The 17434-nt window shown below is 38.4% G+C and overlaps 1 protein-coding gene across 1 annotated transcript; it reads left to right on the forward strand.

Moving 5' to 3' along the window:
• The first annotated feature begins 233 nt into the window (after positions 1–233).
• LOC141398337 (uncharacterized) lies at positions 234–16327 on the forward strand. The gene is made up of 2 exons (XM_073975623.1): positions 234–1467; positions 16122–16327. The coding sequence occupies exons 1-2, from the start codon at positions 234–236 to the stop codon at positions 16325–16327; spliced, it is 1440 nt and encodes a 479-aa protein (XP_073831724.1).
• Positions 16328–17434: the final 1107 nt, after the last annotated feature.

Raw genomic sequence — 17434 nt, forward strand, 5'->3', positions numbered from 1 at the left:
TTTATGAATCTGGAAAGTTTGCTAATACCGTGAATGAAATGAATAAATTGAAAATCGACATTTTAGGAGTCTGCGAAACCTGGTGGCCTGACAGTGGAGACTTTGTCTCTGAAAATGTTAAAATGTTTTATTCAGGAAATATGAATAAAAATCACAGAAACGGCGTTGGAGTTATTGTTAAAAAACATATAGCAAAATGTGTATCAGGCTTTATTCCCAAATCTGATAGAACAATGCTTATACAATTGGAAGCAAGACCACTAAAAATTAATATTATACAAGTATATGCACCTACCGCTGATAAAAGCAAAGAAGAAGTCGAAGAGTTTTACGAAGATATTAAATACTTAATGAACATGACTAAACACCATGAAATAACAATAGTTCAAGGCGACTTTAATGCTAAAGTGGGCCAAGATATAGTGCCCGGGATTACGGGAAAACATGGCCTAGGAGAGAGGAATGAAAGAGGCAGCAGAATGATCCAATTCTGTCAGGAACATAACATGAAAATTACAAACACAATGTTCTCCCTTCCCCCTAGAAGACTGTATACCTGGAAGTCACCCCAGGATAGACCAACAAACATAGTGAGGAATCAAATCGATTATATATTAATTAACAAACGCTATTCTTCTTTTGTAACAAAAACCTCTACGTATCCAGGAGCGGACGTCCCATCCGATCATGTATTACTGATGACAAAGCTACAAACAAAGCTAAGGACAAACATGAAGAAAAAAATACGTAAGAGAATTAACGTTGAGAAACTTGATGAGCCATCAATAAAAACAGAAATAAAAGCCCTCATAGGGCAAGAATTTAGTAAAATTGAAGGAATGGACAGTGAAAGCATATGGAAGTCAGTAAAACAATCGCTAAAATCAATAGCAGATAATAATTTAGGAAGCAATCCAAGAAAACGGAAGAATGAATGGATGACTACAGAAATACTGGGCCTAATGGAAGAACGTCGAAAATATAAGAATTCCAACTACGAATTATATCATGAATTAAATAAAGAAGTACAATCTGCAATCAGAGCAGCGAAAAATGACAATCTTAACAAACAATGCCAGGAGATCGAAAGATTACAAGAACTCCATGACGATTTTAATCTCCACAAAAAAATTAAGGAAGCAGCGGGAATATATCGTAAATCACTGCCAAAAGTTCTATACAACAGCAACAATGAAGCTGTTTTTGATATTACGGAGAAAAAAGCTATATGGCAGAATTACATAACCTCTCTTTATACAGATGAAAACAGATCAAACTACGACATAATGGAACCCGAGCCACAAGTAGGAACTCCGATAACTAAACACGAAACTGAAGCTGCTATTAAATCTTTAAAAATGAAGAAAGCATGTGGTCCAGATGAAATCCCATCCGAAATTCTTAAACTGATTGAAGGCGATAATATCAACATACTTGTAAGGCTTTTTAATTGCATATATGAAACCGGTAAATATCCACAGGACTGGCTAAAATCTACGTTCATAGCTATTCCTAAAAAAGGACATCCAAAAGCATGCAGCGATTATAGACTAATTAGTCTTATGAGCCATGCCCTTAAAATTTTTCTCAAGATAATTCATGGCAGGATATATAAAAGATGTGAAAATGTTATGGGATTCTCTCAATTCGGCTTTAAAGAAGGAATGGGAACACGTGAAGCGCTTTTTTCAATTGAAGTTCTTCTTCAAAAATGTAAAAATGCTCAAAAAGACGTTTATATTTGCTTTATAGACTATGAAAAAGCATTTGATACAGTCAAACACGATAAACTTGTAGAAATCCTTGCATCTATTGGTATCGAAGAAAAGGAAATTCGCTGCATAAAAAGTTTATATTGGCAACAGACCGCACAGGTTGATGTTGAAGGAGAGATGACTGAAGATATAATAATATCTAAAGGTGTTAGACAAGGATGTATATTGTCACCTTTACTATTCAATGTATACTCCGAAAAAATATTTCAGGAATCATTTAAAGATGTTCAGAAAGGAATATTTGTAAATGGCGCTTTTATCAACAATATAAGATATGCAGACGACACAACAATCTTAGCTGACAGCATGTCAGGTCTTCAATATCTCTTAAATAGGCTGGTAGCACAAAGCGAGTTGTATGGGTTAAAAATCAATATTAAGAAAACAAAATATATGATTGTGAGCAAAGAAAACCGCTGTCCCCCTTTCACACTAACAGTAAAAGATACACCAGTAGAGAGAGTATACAGCTTTAAATATCTCGGTGCAGTGATAAATGACAAGCTGGATAACTCATCCGAAATAAGATGCCGAATTGAAATGGCGAGGGAAGCATTCATAAAGTACAAGAAAATCTTTACCAGCCATGATATAAACATAAAAACCAAGCTGCGATACATGAAAACATATGTATGGTCAGTTCTGTTATACGCTGTCGAAGTTTGGACCTTAAAGGCAACAGATATTAAAAAACTAGAAGCTTTTGAAATGTGGACATACAGAAGAATATTGAAAATTCCATGGACGCAGTTTGTTTCAAACAGTGAGGTACTGCAAAGGCTACACCAGGAAAAGGAAATAATCCATATAATAAAAAAACGAAAAACAGCTTATCTTGGTCATATAATGCGAAATAACAAATATAAGCTACTCCAAAATATAATCCGAACAAAAATTGAAGGAAGACCCACTAGAGGAAGAAAAGAAATGATATGGATTAATAACATACAGGAGTGGACTGGTATCCAAGATGTTGGGAATCTTCTCAGCGAAAGCCGAAACAGAGAGTCATTTGCTGAGATAATAAGAAATTTATAAACACCAAAATGAAATTTATAATGTAACAGATGTAATATGTAGGTATATAATTGCATTGATCGCCAAAATTCGAAAAACGAATAGGCAAATAAAGAAGAAGTTGTTTGTTGTATTTACGGCGGTGTCGAGGTAGACGAAGTCTCTTACTACCTCAAAATTATGGGCACCAACTTCCACAGTTGGTCCGAGCTCTATGGACGCATTACGCATCGACATCATCAACTTGGCCTTGTCGCCGTTTAGCGCCAGACCCGTTTTAGCACATTCTCCTTCAAAATTCTTAATCAGTTACTTCTTTTACTGATCGACCCATGACGTCTATATCGTCAGCATAAACAAGTAACATATGGCTGTTGGTGTAAATTGTGTCATTTTTTGCATTTCGTATAACCTTTTCCAGCAGGATGTTAAAGAGATCCCACGAAAAGCAGGGTAAATATGGTGGATGCCAGGTCTAGATCCGCATTGGTATGGCATAATTATTTCGTTGATCATAAGCTTTAGTCGTTCGCACAATATCCCTGACACTACCTTGTAGACAATAGGGAGCAGACTTATGCCCCTATAGTTAGAGCATACAGCCCTACCTCATTTCTTGTGGACGGGGCACTGGATGTTCAGGTTCCAATCGCCGGGTACGCGTTACACATTATCAGCGTGTTGCCTCCGGTTTAAACAGCTCGCCTTATAAGCTTCGGCTCCTCTTGCCTTAATATACATCATCCGATTTAGTGCTGTATTTACCTCATTTTGGCCGGGCGGTATACACTCAATATCATATCCTGGATTGTATCTGTGGTATTGGATACCAACCGTTTGGCAAACTGCTCTTTCCATATCTTGAGCGTACTATCAGTATTTGTTACAAGACTACCTTGCTCATCTCTACAGGATAATGTGCCTGTACTTAAGCCTGTTATGTTTCGATCTTTGGCAGAATTTTTGGACTTCTTTCTGCATTCTGTACATATCAATTTTTTCACACTCATCTTTTTTCCCTCTTTTTTTCCTGTGAAAAGACGTTTCTTCTAAATTCTGTAGGGTATCACTAACTTCTCGACCAATTATAAAAAAATTCACATGATCTACTTACTTAGCACTTGCTTTCAACGAAAAAAATACATTGCCAACTAGAATGGGACAGGACAAGAAAAACTTCAATGAAAATTGCGAAACAGTTTTCTTTCCTGTGGGTTAGATTTTGTGTGTCTAACCTAACTTAACTGGTGCACGCTTCTTCCTGTATCCCTCCAGTACAAGCAGTGTAGATAAGTTATGTGCGTGTTAACGAGCAATTAAATCCTTATTACGAAAATGTTTGTGTTGCTCTTTTGATACGAGGACGTACTTTTTATACAACTCCTTTTTTCAGTTGTTTCCCTTTTTAGTACTCTCATTTAGCTTTTACTGCAGGTGTGTGTCGTTTTTTTAACGAATGGCTAAATGTCCGTGTGAAGGATTGTCTTAACAATCTCAACAAACTTAAAGTCAAATACTTTGGCGTGTACAAGCTGTTTTTGTAATATTGTTTTTTTTTATTCCAAGTGGAAAGTATTTAGCAGGGAACACAGTGGGTTTCAAGTTTGAACAAATTAAAAAAATGTTCTTTAAAAATCCACGTTTGTTGCTAAGATAGTCCTCGAAAAGTTATTCGTTACAAATCCACGTTTGTAGCTAAGATAATTCTGGACAAAATATACTTTAACAAGTAAAAAAGTATCAGTCGGCTTTGCCGACAGAGATATACCCTCAGCCTGTGTATATTGAAACATTTTTTTCCCAAAATACGTATGTATTTAGGGGGTTTTAAAAATTTTGGGCATTTGAACCGACAAAAATGTTGATTAGGATTAAAGATCAAAAGTTTTGCGGAGGAGATACTAAAAGGAATGGATCGACATTGACCGTTATGTGGATGTCCAGCCACAACATATGGTGCCATAGGGGTTTTTACACTATACGGGCTGTTTGCTCAAGAAGTATGGACTTGCCCCTAAAACACTTTTACAATCGTAATAGAGGCAGCGAATGCAAGTTGCTTCAACAAAAATCAAAGTGATTCGATATTAGGTCATAAAGTGAACTTATCCGAAATTTTGTGTGGGAGGTACCGGATGGAGTGGACAAATATAGTCCATATTTGAACCTAATCTATATCTGGTAGATATATTAGGATGTGTAAAGTATAGACCAATTCGGCCACTCCCTTCAAAAGTTACCGTACGAACAATTTTTCCGAACATTTTTGAACTTTTGTGGGGGAGGTACCTGAAGGAGTGGACCAGTATGGCTTATCTTTAAACTTAAACTATGTTTTGACAAAATATTACAAAGGCCGTTCGAGAGTTATCTTGCGCTCCAACCACCTCACAGGGTGTCATAGGGGTTTTTTGCAACTTTCATGCTATTTTCTCAGGAAGTATGGACTTGCCCCTGATGAAACTAGTACCGTCGTATGGAGGGCAGTGAATACAAGTTGCAGAAACAAAAATCAAAGCGATTCGAGAGATGGCCCTAAACTGAACTTTTCCGAAATGTTGTGTGGGAGGTACCCGAAAGAGTGGATCTATTAAGACCATATTGGAAAGTCATCTATGTCTGGTAGAAAGTTCACGATGTGTAAGGTATGGAGCAGATCGGTTACTTACTTTAAGAGTTATCGTTAGCACAATTTTTCCGAACATTTTCGAACTTATGTGGGGGAGGTACCGGAAGGAGTGGACCGATATAACCCATCTTCGAACTTAAACTAAGTTTGGAGAAAATATTACGAAAGCCAAAATTTGAACCGAATCGGTTCATCCGTTCGAGAGTTATCGTGCGCTCCAGCCAGCAGGACAGACAGACAGACAGACGGACGGACATGGCTAGATCGACTCCAAATTGTCTAAAACACATTTCGTCCAAACATACTTGGGGTCTAAAACCATTATTTCGATGAGGCACATTTTCATCGTATCAAAGTGTATATACCCTTCTTAGCCTAAAGGCTGAGGGTATAAAAAGCAACGTTTGTGGCTAAGATAATCCTTGACAAATAGCCAATTTTGTAGCTAAAATAGTCCTCGAAAAATTGTTATTTAAAAATCCGCGTTTGTAGCAAGGATAGTCCTCCAAAAATTATTCTTTAAAAATCTACGTTTGTTGCTAAGATAGTCCTCGAAAAATTAATCTTTAAAAATCCACGTTTGTATCCAAAATAGTCTTCGAAAAATTATTCTTTAAAAATCCAAGCTAGTAGTTAAGATGGTCATTAAAACATTATTCCGAAATCCACCCTTGTGATAAGAAAATATTTCTAGCAGTGCTTTCTACAAAACCACTGTCTTAACGTTTTTTTTTTTTTTTTTTTTTTTTTTTTTTTTGAAATGTGTTGGTGTGCTAATTTTCCTTCTTCCCTCCCGCACTTGAGTTTGTTTATTGTGCGAGGGGTTTTGCATTTCGACCCATAATGACTTGCAAACCCGTTCTTTTTTGTGCTGTTCCCAGTGTTAAAAGATACGGATGTAGTTAGGAAAAGATAGGAATACGGAAAGGAATGTTGTTTGTTTGCTGTTTTGCCAAAAACTTCCAGCTTACAGAGCACAGCTATTAAATGTTTGTGCGTGTGAACAATTGAAGTGAATGCGCACGTGGTAATTAGTGATAATTTTTTAATTGCTGTCAAATGTCGATTTGTTCTTTACTGTGTGGAAGCTAACAGAATACGCCCTCTTCGTTCGCTCACTGGTGGGAACTTAAAGTAATGCTAACAACATAAATTTTTATTTTCGTGCAAGATTTTGGCCTGATTGATAAAGAAAAATAGTAATTGTAGTTAATTTTCGTTCTTATCACGAAGTTATGGGGTGCAGCCAACATAATTGGTCAAAGAAGATAGTTTGAATTGAAAAGTACTGTCCTTTGCAGTAGTCATAAATTTTGCAATCAATTAACGACTTAATCGATTTAGTTGGGAAATGGTTCTGAAACATGAAACATCAGCTTGTAATTAGTAGATAATATAGGTAACAATGTTCCTTTTCAAAAAAATAATGAATTAAATGTAAGAGGACATAAAAATGCTGTTTTGAAATTGTAAACATTTAGTTCAGTTACTTATTTCGATTATCGTTTATTCTTAAAAGAGAAAAAAGGAGTTTGGTTTTTATTAAACAATTTATTTAAAACAAGTGAGCCAAGGCTATAGTCGGGTCGGGGCCGACTATGTGATACCCTACACCACTACCCCTGTTCATAAGCTTTTGACTAATAAAATTCAAAATATTAAAATTGGGATAGCTTAGCGCCTTTGCTCTGAATGTCTTCATTAACACAGGTCAATTTATTTGAAACTCATTTAAGTGCATCAACAGTACAACCCAAATAAAAAATGGAAAAGTGGGATGTATGCCAACCATAAATAGGCTTCTTTCTCTGTTAGACCCCCATTAACCCCCAAAATTTCGTGAGGATCCGATCAAAATTTCGTAGTGTGATTGCACAAAAATGGAAAAAGGGATGCATTACCGACTATTGCGATATCTCTGTTGTTTGACCACCTATGACAACCTACTTCACATCGTTGTAAAGGTGATATTTTCTACTTTAATTGCCAGGTTGGTATTTTTTCCAAATATTTTTTTTTCACATTCCGACCCATGAATAATATCCGACCATTATCAAAAATCAAAAGGTTTTTTCCTCTGTGGGACCCCCAATAACACCCAAAATTTCGTGACGATCCAATTAAAATTGCGACCTGTAGCGTGATTTCCAAAAAAGTGGAAAAAATGGGATGTATTACCAACTATTGCGATATCTCCGTTATTTGGATACCTACGCCAACCTGCTTTACATCATTGTAATGATGGGATATTTTACTATCATTGTCAGACTTTGTTTTTGGAAGGTTCCGAATCAAAGCTGTGATATTCGTCATTACTATTAACATCGCAGAAATGAAAAGTTGTGTTCTATTAGCGGCTATTGCGATATCTTCGTTGTTTGACCACCAACGACAACCTACGTTGCAAAGGTGATATTTCTTACCTTCATTAGCAGGTTTTGCTTCTGATATACCCCTTTTAGAAGCGGAGATATTCGCTTTGAAATAAAACGTTGACTTTTTCTCCAAATAAGTTTTTTTCCCATTCCGACCCCATTACTATTCTTCTTCTTATGTCACAACTATTGTTGTGTGTTGTGTTCATGGCAGTGCCGAGCTAGACGAATATCCTTAATATCGTCAGCATAAACAAGTAAAATGTGGCTACTTCCGTAAATTGTACCATTTCTTTTAACATCTGCATCTCGTATAAACTTTTCCAGCAGAATGTTAAATAAGTCACAAGAAAGGCTGTCGACTTTCTTTCCAATTTTAACTGAGGACCGAGTAACAGTTACTATCATCTTACAAAGCCGAATGAATTTTGCAGGAATGCCAAATTCATACATGGCTTGGATTACATTTGAGCGTAGGGGACTGTCGAAGGCTGTTTAAAATCGGTGCCGATCTGCAGTAGGCAGTAGTTGCCGATCTGCATCTCTTGGGTCTTCTCCAGGATTTGTCGCAGGGTAAATATCTGGTAAATGGTTGAGTTGCCAGGTCTAAAGCCGCATTGTTGTTGCTCATTTATTTCGTTAGCCATAGAAATTAGTCGTTCGCACAATACCTCTAACACTATCTTATACGCAATAGGGAGCAGACTTATGCCCCTGTAATTAGAGCACACAGTATTATCTCCTTTCAGGATGCTCAGATTCCAATATTCGGATGATGCGTACACATCCGGTTTGAACAGCTCAGCTGGTAAGCCATCAGCTCTTGCTGCCTTAGTATTCTCAGCCGGTTCATTGCTGTGTCTACCTCATGTTGGCCGGGCGGTATATATTCATCTTCTGGGATTGGATCTGCGTATCTTCTTTGTCTTCGCTACTATGGGATACCAACAGTTTGGGAAAATGCTCTTTCCATATCCACTATAGGTATCACTCACTGAATTATATTGCTGGCCGCCACAGAATGATGTTCTTATACCAAAGCCATCAGTTTGACGTTTCACTCTTTGGTAGAATTTTCGGACTTCATTCTGCCTCATGCACATCTCGATTTTTTTCGCACTCCCGCTCTTCCATTTATCTTTTTTTCTTGTGGAAAAGACTTTTATCCTCCTTCCTTTCCTACCCATACCTCTTTCGTGCGGTAGGTCTGTTACTAGTTTGATACCGAATTTTTTTCTTTGGTAGCAGCACGACTAGTGGATTATGCTGTGGCTATCTGTTGTGTTTCCAGCTTACCGATGTTCAACTTCCGTATTGTGTTCGTGTTTTTTTTGCAACGTTTAGAGGACACGTACGTTTGCTGGAACTAGGTGATCCGAGTCTATGTTTACTCCTGGGAACTATCGTACATCCAACACGCTCGATGAATGTCTTCCATTTATCACAACATGATCAATTTGATTTCTTGTTCTTTGATATGAAGACAGCCAGGTGCCCTTATTACTGCTAACTACCATGTTTTTTGCCGCTGCGAAGTCTAACATCATCATTCCATTGTCAGATGTTTCATTGTGGAGACTAAATTTTCCGACTGTTAGGCCAAAGATATTCTCCTTTCCAATTTTGGCTTTAAAATCGCCTGGAATAATTTTATTGTCATGAACAGGACAACGGTCATACGTTTCTTCTTAGCGCTCGTAAAATATAACTTAAGTCTGTTCGTCCTTGTCTTTTTTGCTTCTATCCGTATTGTAACAAGTCTTTTATTCACTGGGGTGAAACTGGAGACCAGATGTTTTAACCTCCGACCAACTACAAATCCGTGTCATGGCAGCTATAATACAGTGCGTCACCTTTAGGTGTTATTGTAACGCTTTTCCCAATCCATCGTATTTCCTGTATTGCAGCAATTTTGGCTTTATACGAGTATTTTTGAAGTACATCTGCCAATGAGTAAACTGCACCTTCTCTATAAAGAGTGCGAATATTCCAGGTGCATATTCGCAGATCTTGGTCCTTAAAACGTTTGACGGGGTAGTCAACTTTTTTTTTATACCTTCCACTATAATATGGTGGGAATGAATAAATTTTTAATTCCGTTTTTAACACATCGAAATATCCATCGAAGACCCTATAATGCTTATATATTCTTCATCAGGGTAAAATTCTAAGTCGTTATAAACATGACCGTCTGTCCGTCCATCTGTTGAAATCAAGATACAGCTCGTAAATTTTTAAGATAGAACTTTGTAACTTGGTATAGAAATTTGTCGGTATATATAGGTCGACGCCTTCATATAGCCTTCATATAACGTACCTCCCGATTTTCGGTGTTTTGAAGGTTGTGCGCCAATATTCCTCAGAAGTGGTGGAAATTTGGTATTTAATCTTCGTTGGGGGTATAAAACTTTCCTCCAGAAACTTGTCGATACAGGTCCGCGCCTTAGTATAGCACCCACGGAACGGTACCTCCCTATTTCCGGTATTATGATGGTTGTGACCTCAATATTCCGGTAAAATGCTGGTATTTTTTGTTCTTTATTTGGGCAATTTAACGTTCCACATGAAATTTGTCGGTACTCGTAAAGGTCCACACCTACGTTTAACCCCATTGAACGGTACCTCCCGATTTTCGGTATTTTAAAGGTTTTAGCCTCATTATAACACCGAAATGAATGAAAGTTGGTACTTAGTCTTCGTTGGGGGTATACAACTTTTTCTTCATTTAGCCTCCAAGCCCCCCCGATTTTCGACATTTTGAAGGTTGTGACCACAGCAACCCACCGAAATGGTTGAAATTTGGTATTTAGTTTTTGTTGGAGGTAAAAGCCTTTCTGACTGAAATTCGTTGGGATAGCTTTATTTGGTTACAAAAATTGCAGAAGGGAATTACCAGTATAGATCCGCGGGTTCCTGTATCCGCCATAGAAGCGTAACTCTTGATTTCCGGTATTTTGAAGGTTTTACCGAAATGTAACAGTTGGTATTTAGTCTCGTAGGTATAGATCGAAGTTTTAATATAGAGCCCATGGAATGGTATCTCCAGAATTTCGGTATTTTGAAGTTTAGCCACATTGTTTTACCCAACTTGCTGAATTTTGGTATTTAGTATTCTTCATAAACGAAAGGAAACTAATATGTTAACTCACTACCCTTAACAGGTGACACCATGGAAGGTCGGTGTCCACTTGAGATGGGAGAGGGACCAAGATAAATCGTGGGCTTCGCCATGTTAAATCCCCTACGTCACCCACTTTAACATTTAACTATTTTCAAAACCTCGTTGAGAACTACATCCAAAAATTGAGTTTTATTAACACAATCCAAATTGAGTTATTATAACATTATGCAATATGCTACAAAACTTTTATTTGCAGGCAACGTTTTATTTGTATAGTATCACCTCAAATATTTGTATGTAAATTACAATATGTCTGATTTGAATCATATTCCGATATTTGGGTGAAGGTGATGAGATCGCTGAGGAAGTTCCTCAGAACAATAATGGGAAATCAGAGGAAATGAAAAATCATACGCATCCCGGTGCGTGTGCATTGCTTTCATGTGATTCATACATACAGCAATACAAACAGTCTCACACACACGTATAAAGCAGGAAGTTTTCATTAATTTCGAGTTTTTGTACTTAGCTAACAACGACAAAAAACAACAGGTAAATTATCCATATTTCAACGCTTTTCCGTTTGCCATATGTAACGCAACGGGTTGGCTGTTGGTGTTATGTATAATGAAAGATTTATTCCAACATACACATCGTCACACACACATTCAAACACATACCACCCACCACATGCATACATAGCATTACCCGGTACTCCGAGTTATGGTTCGTTTCCTGTTTAAGGAAACTTACGGATGGAGCAAAAAATAGGCGTAAAAATTACAAAGCACATGAAATGAGAACTATTTTATTTATGAACTACGATGGATGATGTGATGAAGAAAGGTGAACAAAAAATCATAAAATATATGCAAATGAGAAAAAATAACAGCAGAAAAACTACTACAAAGAACAGTAATGAAGGTGGATATGAAAAAATAAATAAGAACGACAACCCTAACCAAATGAGAAAAAAATAATTCATAACAAAATACTAAGAAAATAGTTTCACGCTGAGTACTTAACAATGGCTCGTGCTGAAATAAAAACAGCCACGTGAAAATCTATACAATTATTTTAATCCTCTTCTTATTCTGCACATTTAATGAAAAGCTCATTTACAAAACATTGAAAATAAAAGCATGAATTCTGTGAGCAGTTGCAGCCTCCAGCTGCGTTCGCCCAAAAAAAGATGAATTATTTGTTGTTGTGTTGGTAACTTTTAATTTTTTGTTTTCTTTATAAAAACTATTCGAGCCAAAATCCACACAAAATCTATTTCGCAAGGAAGTACAGTGAATAAAAAAAGTTTATTTTTGTATTACCACCATGGAGCCCAAAAAGTATGGCGAAAACCTCTGACAGGCTGGATATCGGCCATTTTCAAAGTTAAACTAAATTAGGACAAAATATTAGGAGATCCAACGTTTGGATATATTTGGTTGCCCCATTCAAGGGATATCGTGCATTCCGTTTTAGTGAAATTTTTTAAATATTGGAGGGAAGTACATGAAGTTTTTGCCAATCTTCGAACTGAAACTAAGTTTGGACATCTTTTGGTTTTTTTTCTCAAGAAGTATCTTCAACAGAATCAAAGTGATTCGAGAGTATTTCTTAAAGTGAATTTATCCAAAAATTTGTGTGGGAGGTACCGGATGGAGTGGACAAATATAGCACATATTCGTCCATATGGTCTATATCTGGTAGATATATTAGGATGTGCAAAGTATGGATAACATCGGTCACTCATTTCAAGAGTTACATTGCACACAAATTTTCCGAACATTTTCGAGCTTTTTTGGGGGAGGTACATGAAGGAGTGGACCGATATTATGTACAGTTATAAATTACAAAAATTGTACTGGGATATTAAAATATAATATGTTTAGAGCCAATTTGCTGAATTGACGTTGAAATTGTTTGATATCGATTTTTCGAATTTTGTCGCTACAATGTTCAAAATCTGAAAAAAAAACAAAACGAGATGATACTTAGAACAGCTTTATGACCTATATCGGGGCATTCCTTCGAGTATGTCCCACACATGTTTTCAAAATTTTTGGCACATGTGCAGTTTACGCATCGGTATGTAATTTTGCAGAACTACGGTACAAATTTCTTCGGAGGCTAGCTGATACTTACTGTGATAATGTCCTAACAGCTCTAAATGACCATGTCGCCATCAACTCCAATGACTGAGGAACACAAAAAATATGAATTGAGTGTCCGATTTGGCCGAAACTTTGTACATCGTAAAACGTTCTCTAAACGTACAACAAGTTTCATGAAGGTCTGTATTGGAAAACATCTTCGGATACCTCCCTCACAAAATTTCAACAATTTTGCTTTGGTGCAGTTTAAGGGCTGTTCGCAAAGGCTGTTTACAAATTGTAACCGAAAGTACTTCTTGTGGCCCTGTTTAAAGCGATATAATATTTTTCATGGGCAAGTCTATGCTTCCTGACATAATAATCCAAAAGTTCTAAAAAACTCCAAGGTCATCAACTAAAGTGCCTGATGGGCACGATAACTATCGAAATCATGGATTCGCTTTGGTCCAACTTTGTGCATCGTAATATTTTTATACCCTCCACCATAATAAGGATGGTATAATTAAATGTTCATCGGAGACTCTATAAAGTATATATATATTTTTGATCAGGGTAAAATTCTAAGTCGATATAACCATATCCGTCTGTCTGTTGAAATCATTATACAGCTCGCAATTTTAAAGATAGAGCATTGTAATTTGGTATAGAAATTTTTATTATTCCTAGGATGATTGGTATTGCAAATGGGATTTATCGGTCCACGTTTTGATATAGCTCCCATAGAAATTTTCGGTATTTTGAAGGTTTTGGCCCCAACATTCCACCAAAATGGCTGAAATTTGGTACTTAGTCTTCGTTGGGGGTGAAATTTCTAGATATAGGTTTATGCTTTTATATTGCCCCGATAGATCGATACCTCCCGATTTTCGGTGTTTTAAAGGTTGTGGCTCCAATATTCCACCGAAATGGTAACTTTCCCCCCGAAATTTGTCATTAATGGTCAACGTCTTTATATATCGCCCATAAAACGTTACCTTCTGAATTTCGGTATTTCGAAAGTTAGCCACATTGTTTTACCGAAATTACTGGAATTTGGTGTTTAGTCTTCTTCATAAACGAAGAGAAACTCATTGTTCAGTTTCACTTCAATATAACTCGTGGTGGAGGGTATAACAAGTTCGTAATCGTTCTTCCAAATTTATATCAAAATAAGTAAGTACGGCGTTAAGTTCGGCCGGGCCGAACCTGTTATACCCTCCACCACAAGTTGTATTGAAGTAAAATGGAATAATTAGTTCCCTTTCGTGTATTTCAGCAATTTCGGTAAAACAATGTGAGGCACCATTCTATGGGGGCTTTTTTAAAACGTCGATCTATACCGACAAATTTCTGATAGAAAGTTTTTAGGCTCAAAGAAGACTTAATACCAAATTTCCTATATTTCGGTAAAAGAATGTAGCTAAAACTTAAAAAATACCGAAAATGTGGACCGATAAGAACCATTTTCGAACTTTATCTAAGATTCGCAGAATTATTACCATATACAATAAGTCGTCGTGCGCACTATCCACTTAGCATTGTGGCCACAAGGGCTTTTAACAGCTTTTCTCCGGAAGTGTCGACTTGCCCTTTAAAACCCTTATACCATTGTGAAAAGGGTTCCAAAAACACCTTGTTGCATCAAAAACCAAAACGATTGGAGAGCAGTCCTTATACTGCAATTTTTGTGGTGTGATATGTGTCTGATAGAAATATGTTGTGTATTTTTGCGAACAAATTTGAACTTTTGTGGAGGTACCCGAGGGAAAGGACCAATATGGTCCATCTTCGAACATGGTATAAGTTCAAGAGTTATCGTGTGCTCCAACCGCCCAGACAGACGGACGGACATGGCAAAATCGACTCAAAATTGTCTGAACGGATGTTATGGATGCTGTGTGACTGCAGATCATGATGAGGTGTGGCTGGTGACTATATGGTGATGTGCATTACAGATGAGATGGTGTGAAGAAACGTATGATGAGATGCATGTTATGGGTGAGACTATATGGTGTTGTGTCACTGCAGTTGATGATATATGGCTGTTGATGATGATGAAATGTGCTATGTGGGAGGATATGGTGGATTAAGTTGGAAAGGTGGGAAGTGGAAAGTGATAAGATAAGAGAGAAGAGTAAGTAACTATAGAGGAGAAATCAAATTGCTTTAAGAAGAAAGATTGATTAAGAAAAAAATTGTTCTACACTGTTCTAAGTGTATACTGACCCGCCCCAGAGCCACTTAAGGCTCTTGCAGTAAACTACTAGGAGAGGAGAAGTAAGAAAGAGATTCAATTACATGTACACCAAATGATCTATGTCTTTTGACCATCAGTCTAGGACATCTACATAGAAGGTGCTCGATTGTCTCCGTTTCCTCCTCATCCTCACATAACCTACAGTACTCAACGTTATTGTCATCCCACTTGCATGTCAAAATCTTATTCCGCAGTGGCCAGTTATAACCCCTACAGCGATTCTAATTTCTGACTTGCACAGTGAGAGGAGGGACGCAGTTCTACGACCTGAGATTGCCGGCCAGATTGACTTAGATACCTTACAACCAGGTACTTTCTGCCAAACTTTAACGGTTTTCTCTGCGTAGAGCTTACTGAGCTTGTCGAGGAAAAAGCAGAGAGGTGGCTTGACACAATTCTCCACCCTGTGGTCCGAGGATTGGGAGCCTCGTCTTGCTAACGCTTTCAGAGCAGCCTGACGCTTTCAGAGCAGCCTGACTGTCCACGTAAACAGTGACTATCTTATTTACAGGGTCCATTATTTTCACTAGTAGCTCCAAAGCTTTCCATATCGCAAAAACTTCTGCCTGAAAAACACTATAATTGTCATTAAGCTTATACGAGTTCCTGATATTTGGCTCTTCACAAAACACATCAGATCCCGTGCCTTCTTCCATCTTCGACCCATCGGTGAAGATTGATAGGCTATCGGGAAGAGGTCTGCCTGGTTCCTGCTGGCTTCTCTCCAGCCAATCGCCCGACCTCCAGCAATCGCCCGACCTCCAGCAAAGCCAGTATTCCCTCTCGGTCCGTTTTTGTTTTTCCCCGAGGAGCTGGATTTGTTCCGCGCCACTAATCCCGCAAACCAGTTGCTTCAGAGTATCTCCCGCCACTGTTTTTCCCAGCAGCTTTAGTAGCATTCACCGGTGGGGCTGTCGCAGTAGCTGGGGGCTTGTGTAGCAACTCCGCCCGTGCATGCGCTTTTGGCTTCTCCGACTTTGGGGACAATGTCGGTGGGGCAGATGAAGCCGGGGTGGTCATTGGTGTCCGCAAGGGCTTCGGACAACCCGATGTTCCGGCTTGATCCGTAGTAATCAACCCGGTCGTTGGGCTGCTGACTATCTCCGGGTCAGGCCGCTGAATCCGACCGATAGGCAGTGGAAGCTTCTCAATGTGAGGATACTTCCTCACAACCTTATCTCCTGGAGTTCCGCCTAACTTGCCCAGAAATCTGCAGCAGTAATTTACTGCTCTCTTGTAGCCATGTTTATCTTTCCTTTCCCTGGTCTTACTACTCTTGATGGAGGGGGAAGTGAGGGTTGGTCAATCTCCTTACCAGTAGCCTCCTCCATCAAGGCGTCCTGCTTAGGAAGAACCGGCTTGTCGGTACCGACCGACATTCCATCCCTTGAGGGAGTTACTTTCTGCTCTTCCTGGTTAGCACTCCTTGAAGCAATCGAGGGGGACACCTCCCTGCTCGTCTGCGATGGGATATCATCATCTGACAGGGCAATATCCTCCCAGTTGGTAACAGGAGAGCTTTCCCGGCTCAGATTCAGGGTCGCACTTTCCCTAAAAATATTGAGTAATTCCCTACTCTGTGTGTTGATGGAGTCGCAAACTCTGTCCAGAGTCGGAGTGGAACAGTCGTCCCCGTCCATATTTTCGTTAGTTGCACTGGGTGCAGCGATGTCCCTGGTCGTAGCAGTGATCGTTATCAAGGGGATTTAGTTTTTATACCCTCAGCATTTATGCTAACGAGGGTATATACACGGTATATATACATACGGGCAAAATGTGCCTCATCGAAATAATGGTTTTAGACCCCAAGTATGTTTGGACGAAATGTGTTTCAGACAACTTGAAGTCGATTGAGCAATGTCCGTCCGTCTGTCTGGCTGGCTGGAGCGCACGATAACTCTCGAACGGATCAACCGATTCGGTCCAAAACTTGGCTTTCGTAATATTTTGTCCAAACTTAGTTTAAGTTCGAACATGGGTTATATCGGTCCACTCCTTCCGGTACCTCCCCCACTAAAGTTCAAAAATGTTCGGAAAATTTGTACGTACGATAACTCTTGAAGTAAGTAACCGATTTGGTCCATACTTTGCAAATCGTGAAATGTCTACCAGACTTAGATGAGGTTCCAATATGGACGCAATCGGTCCACTCCTTCGGGTACCTCCCACA

The sequence above is a fragment of the Musca autumnalis genome, unplaced genomic scaffold, assembly GCF_047663935.1.
Source record: "Musca autumnalis isolate F117 unplaced genomic scaffold, ASM4766393v1 scaffold_3, whole genome shotgun sequence".
In the NCBI taxonomy this organism is placed as follows: Eukaryota; Metazoa; Arthropoda; class Insecta; order Diptera; family Muscidae; genus Musca; species Musca autumnalis.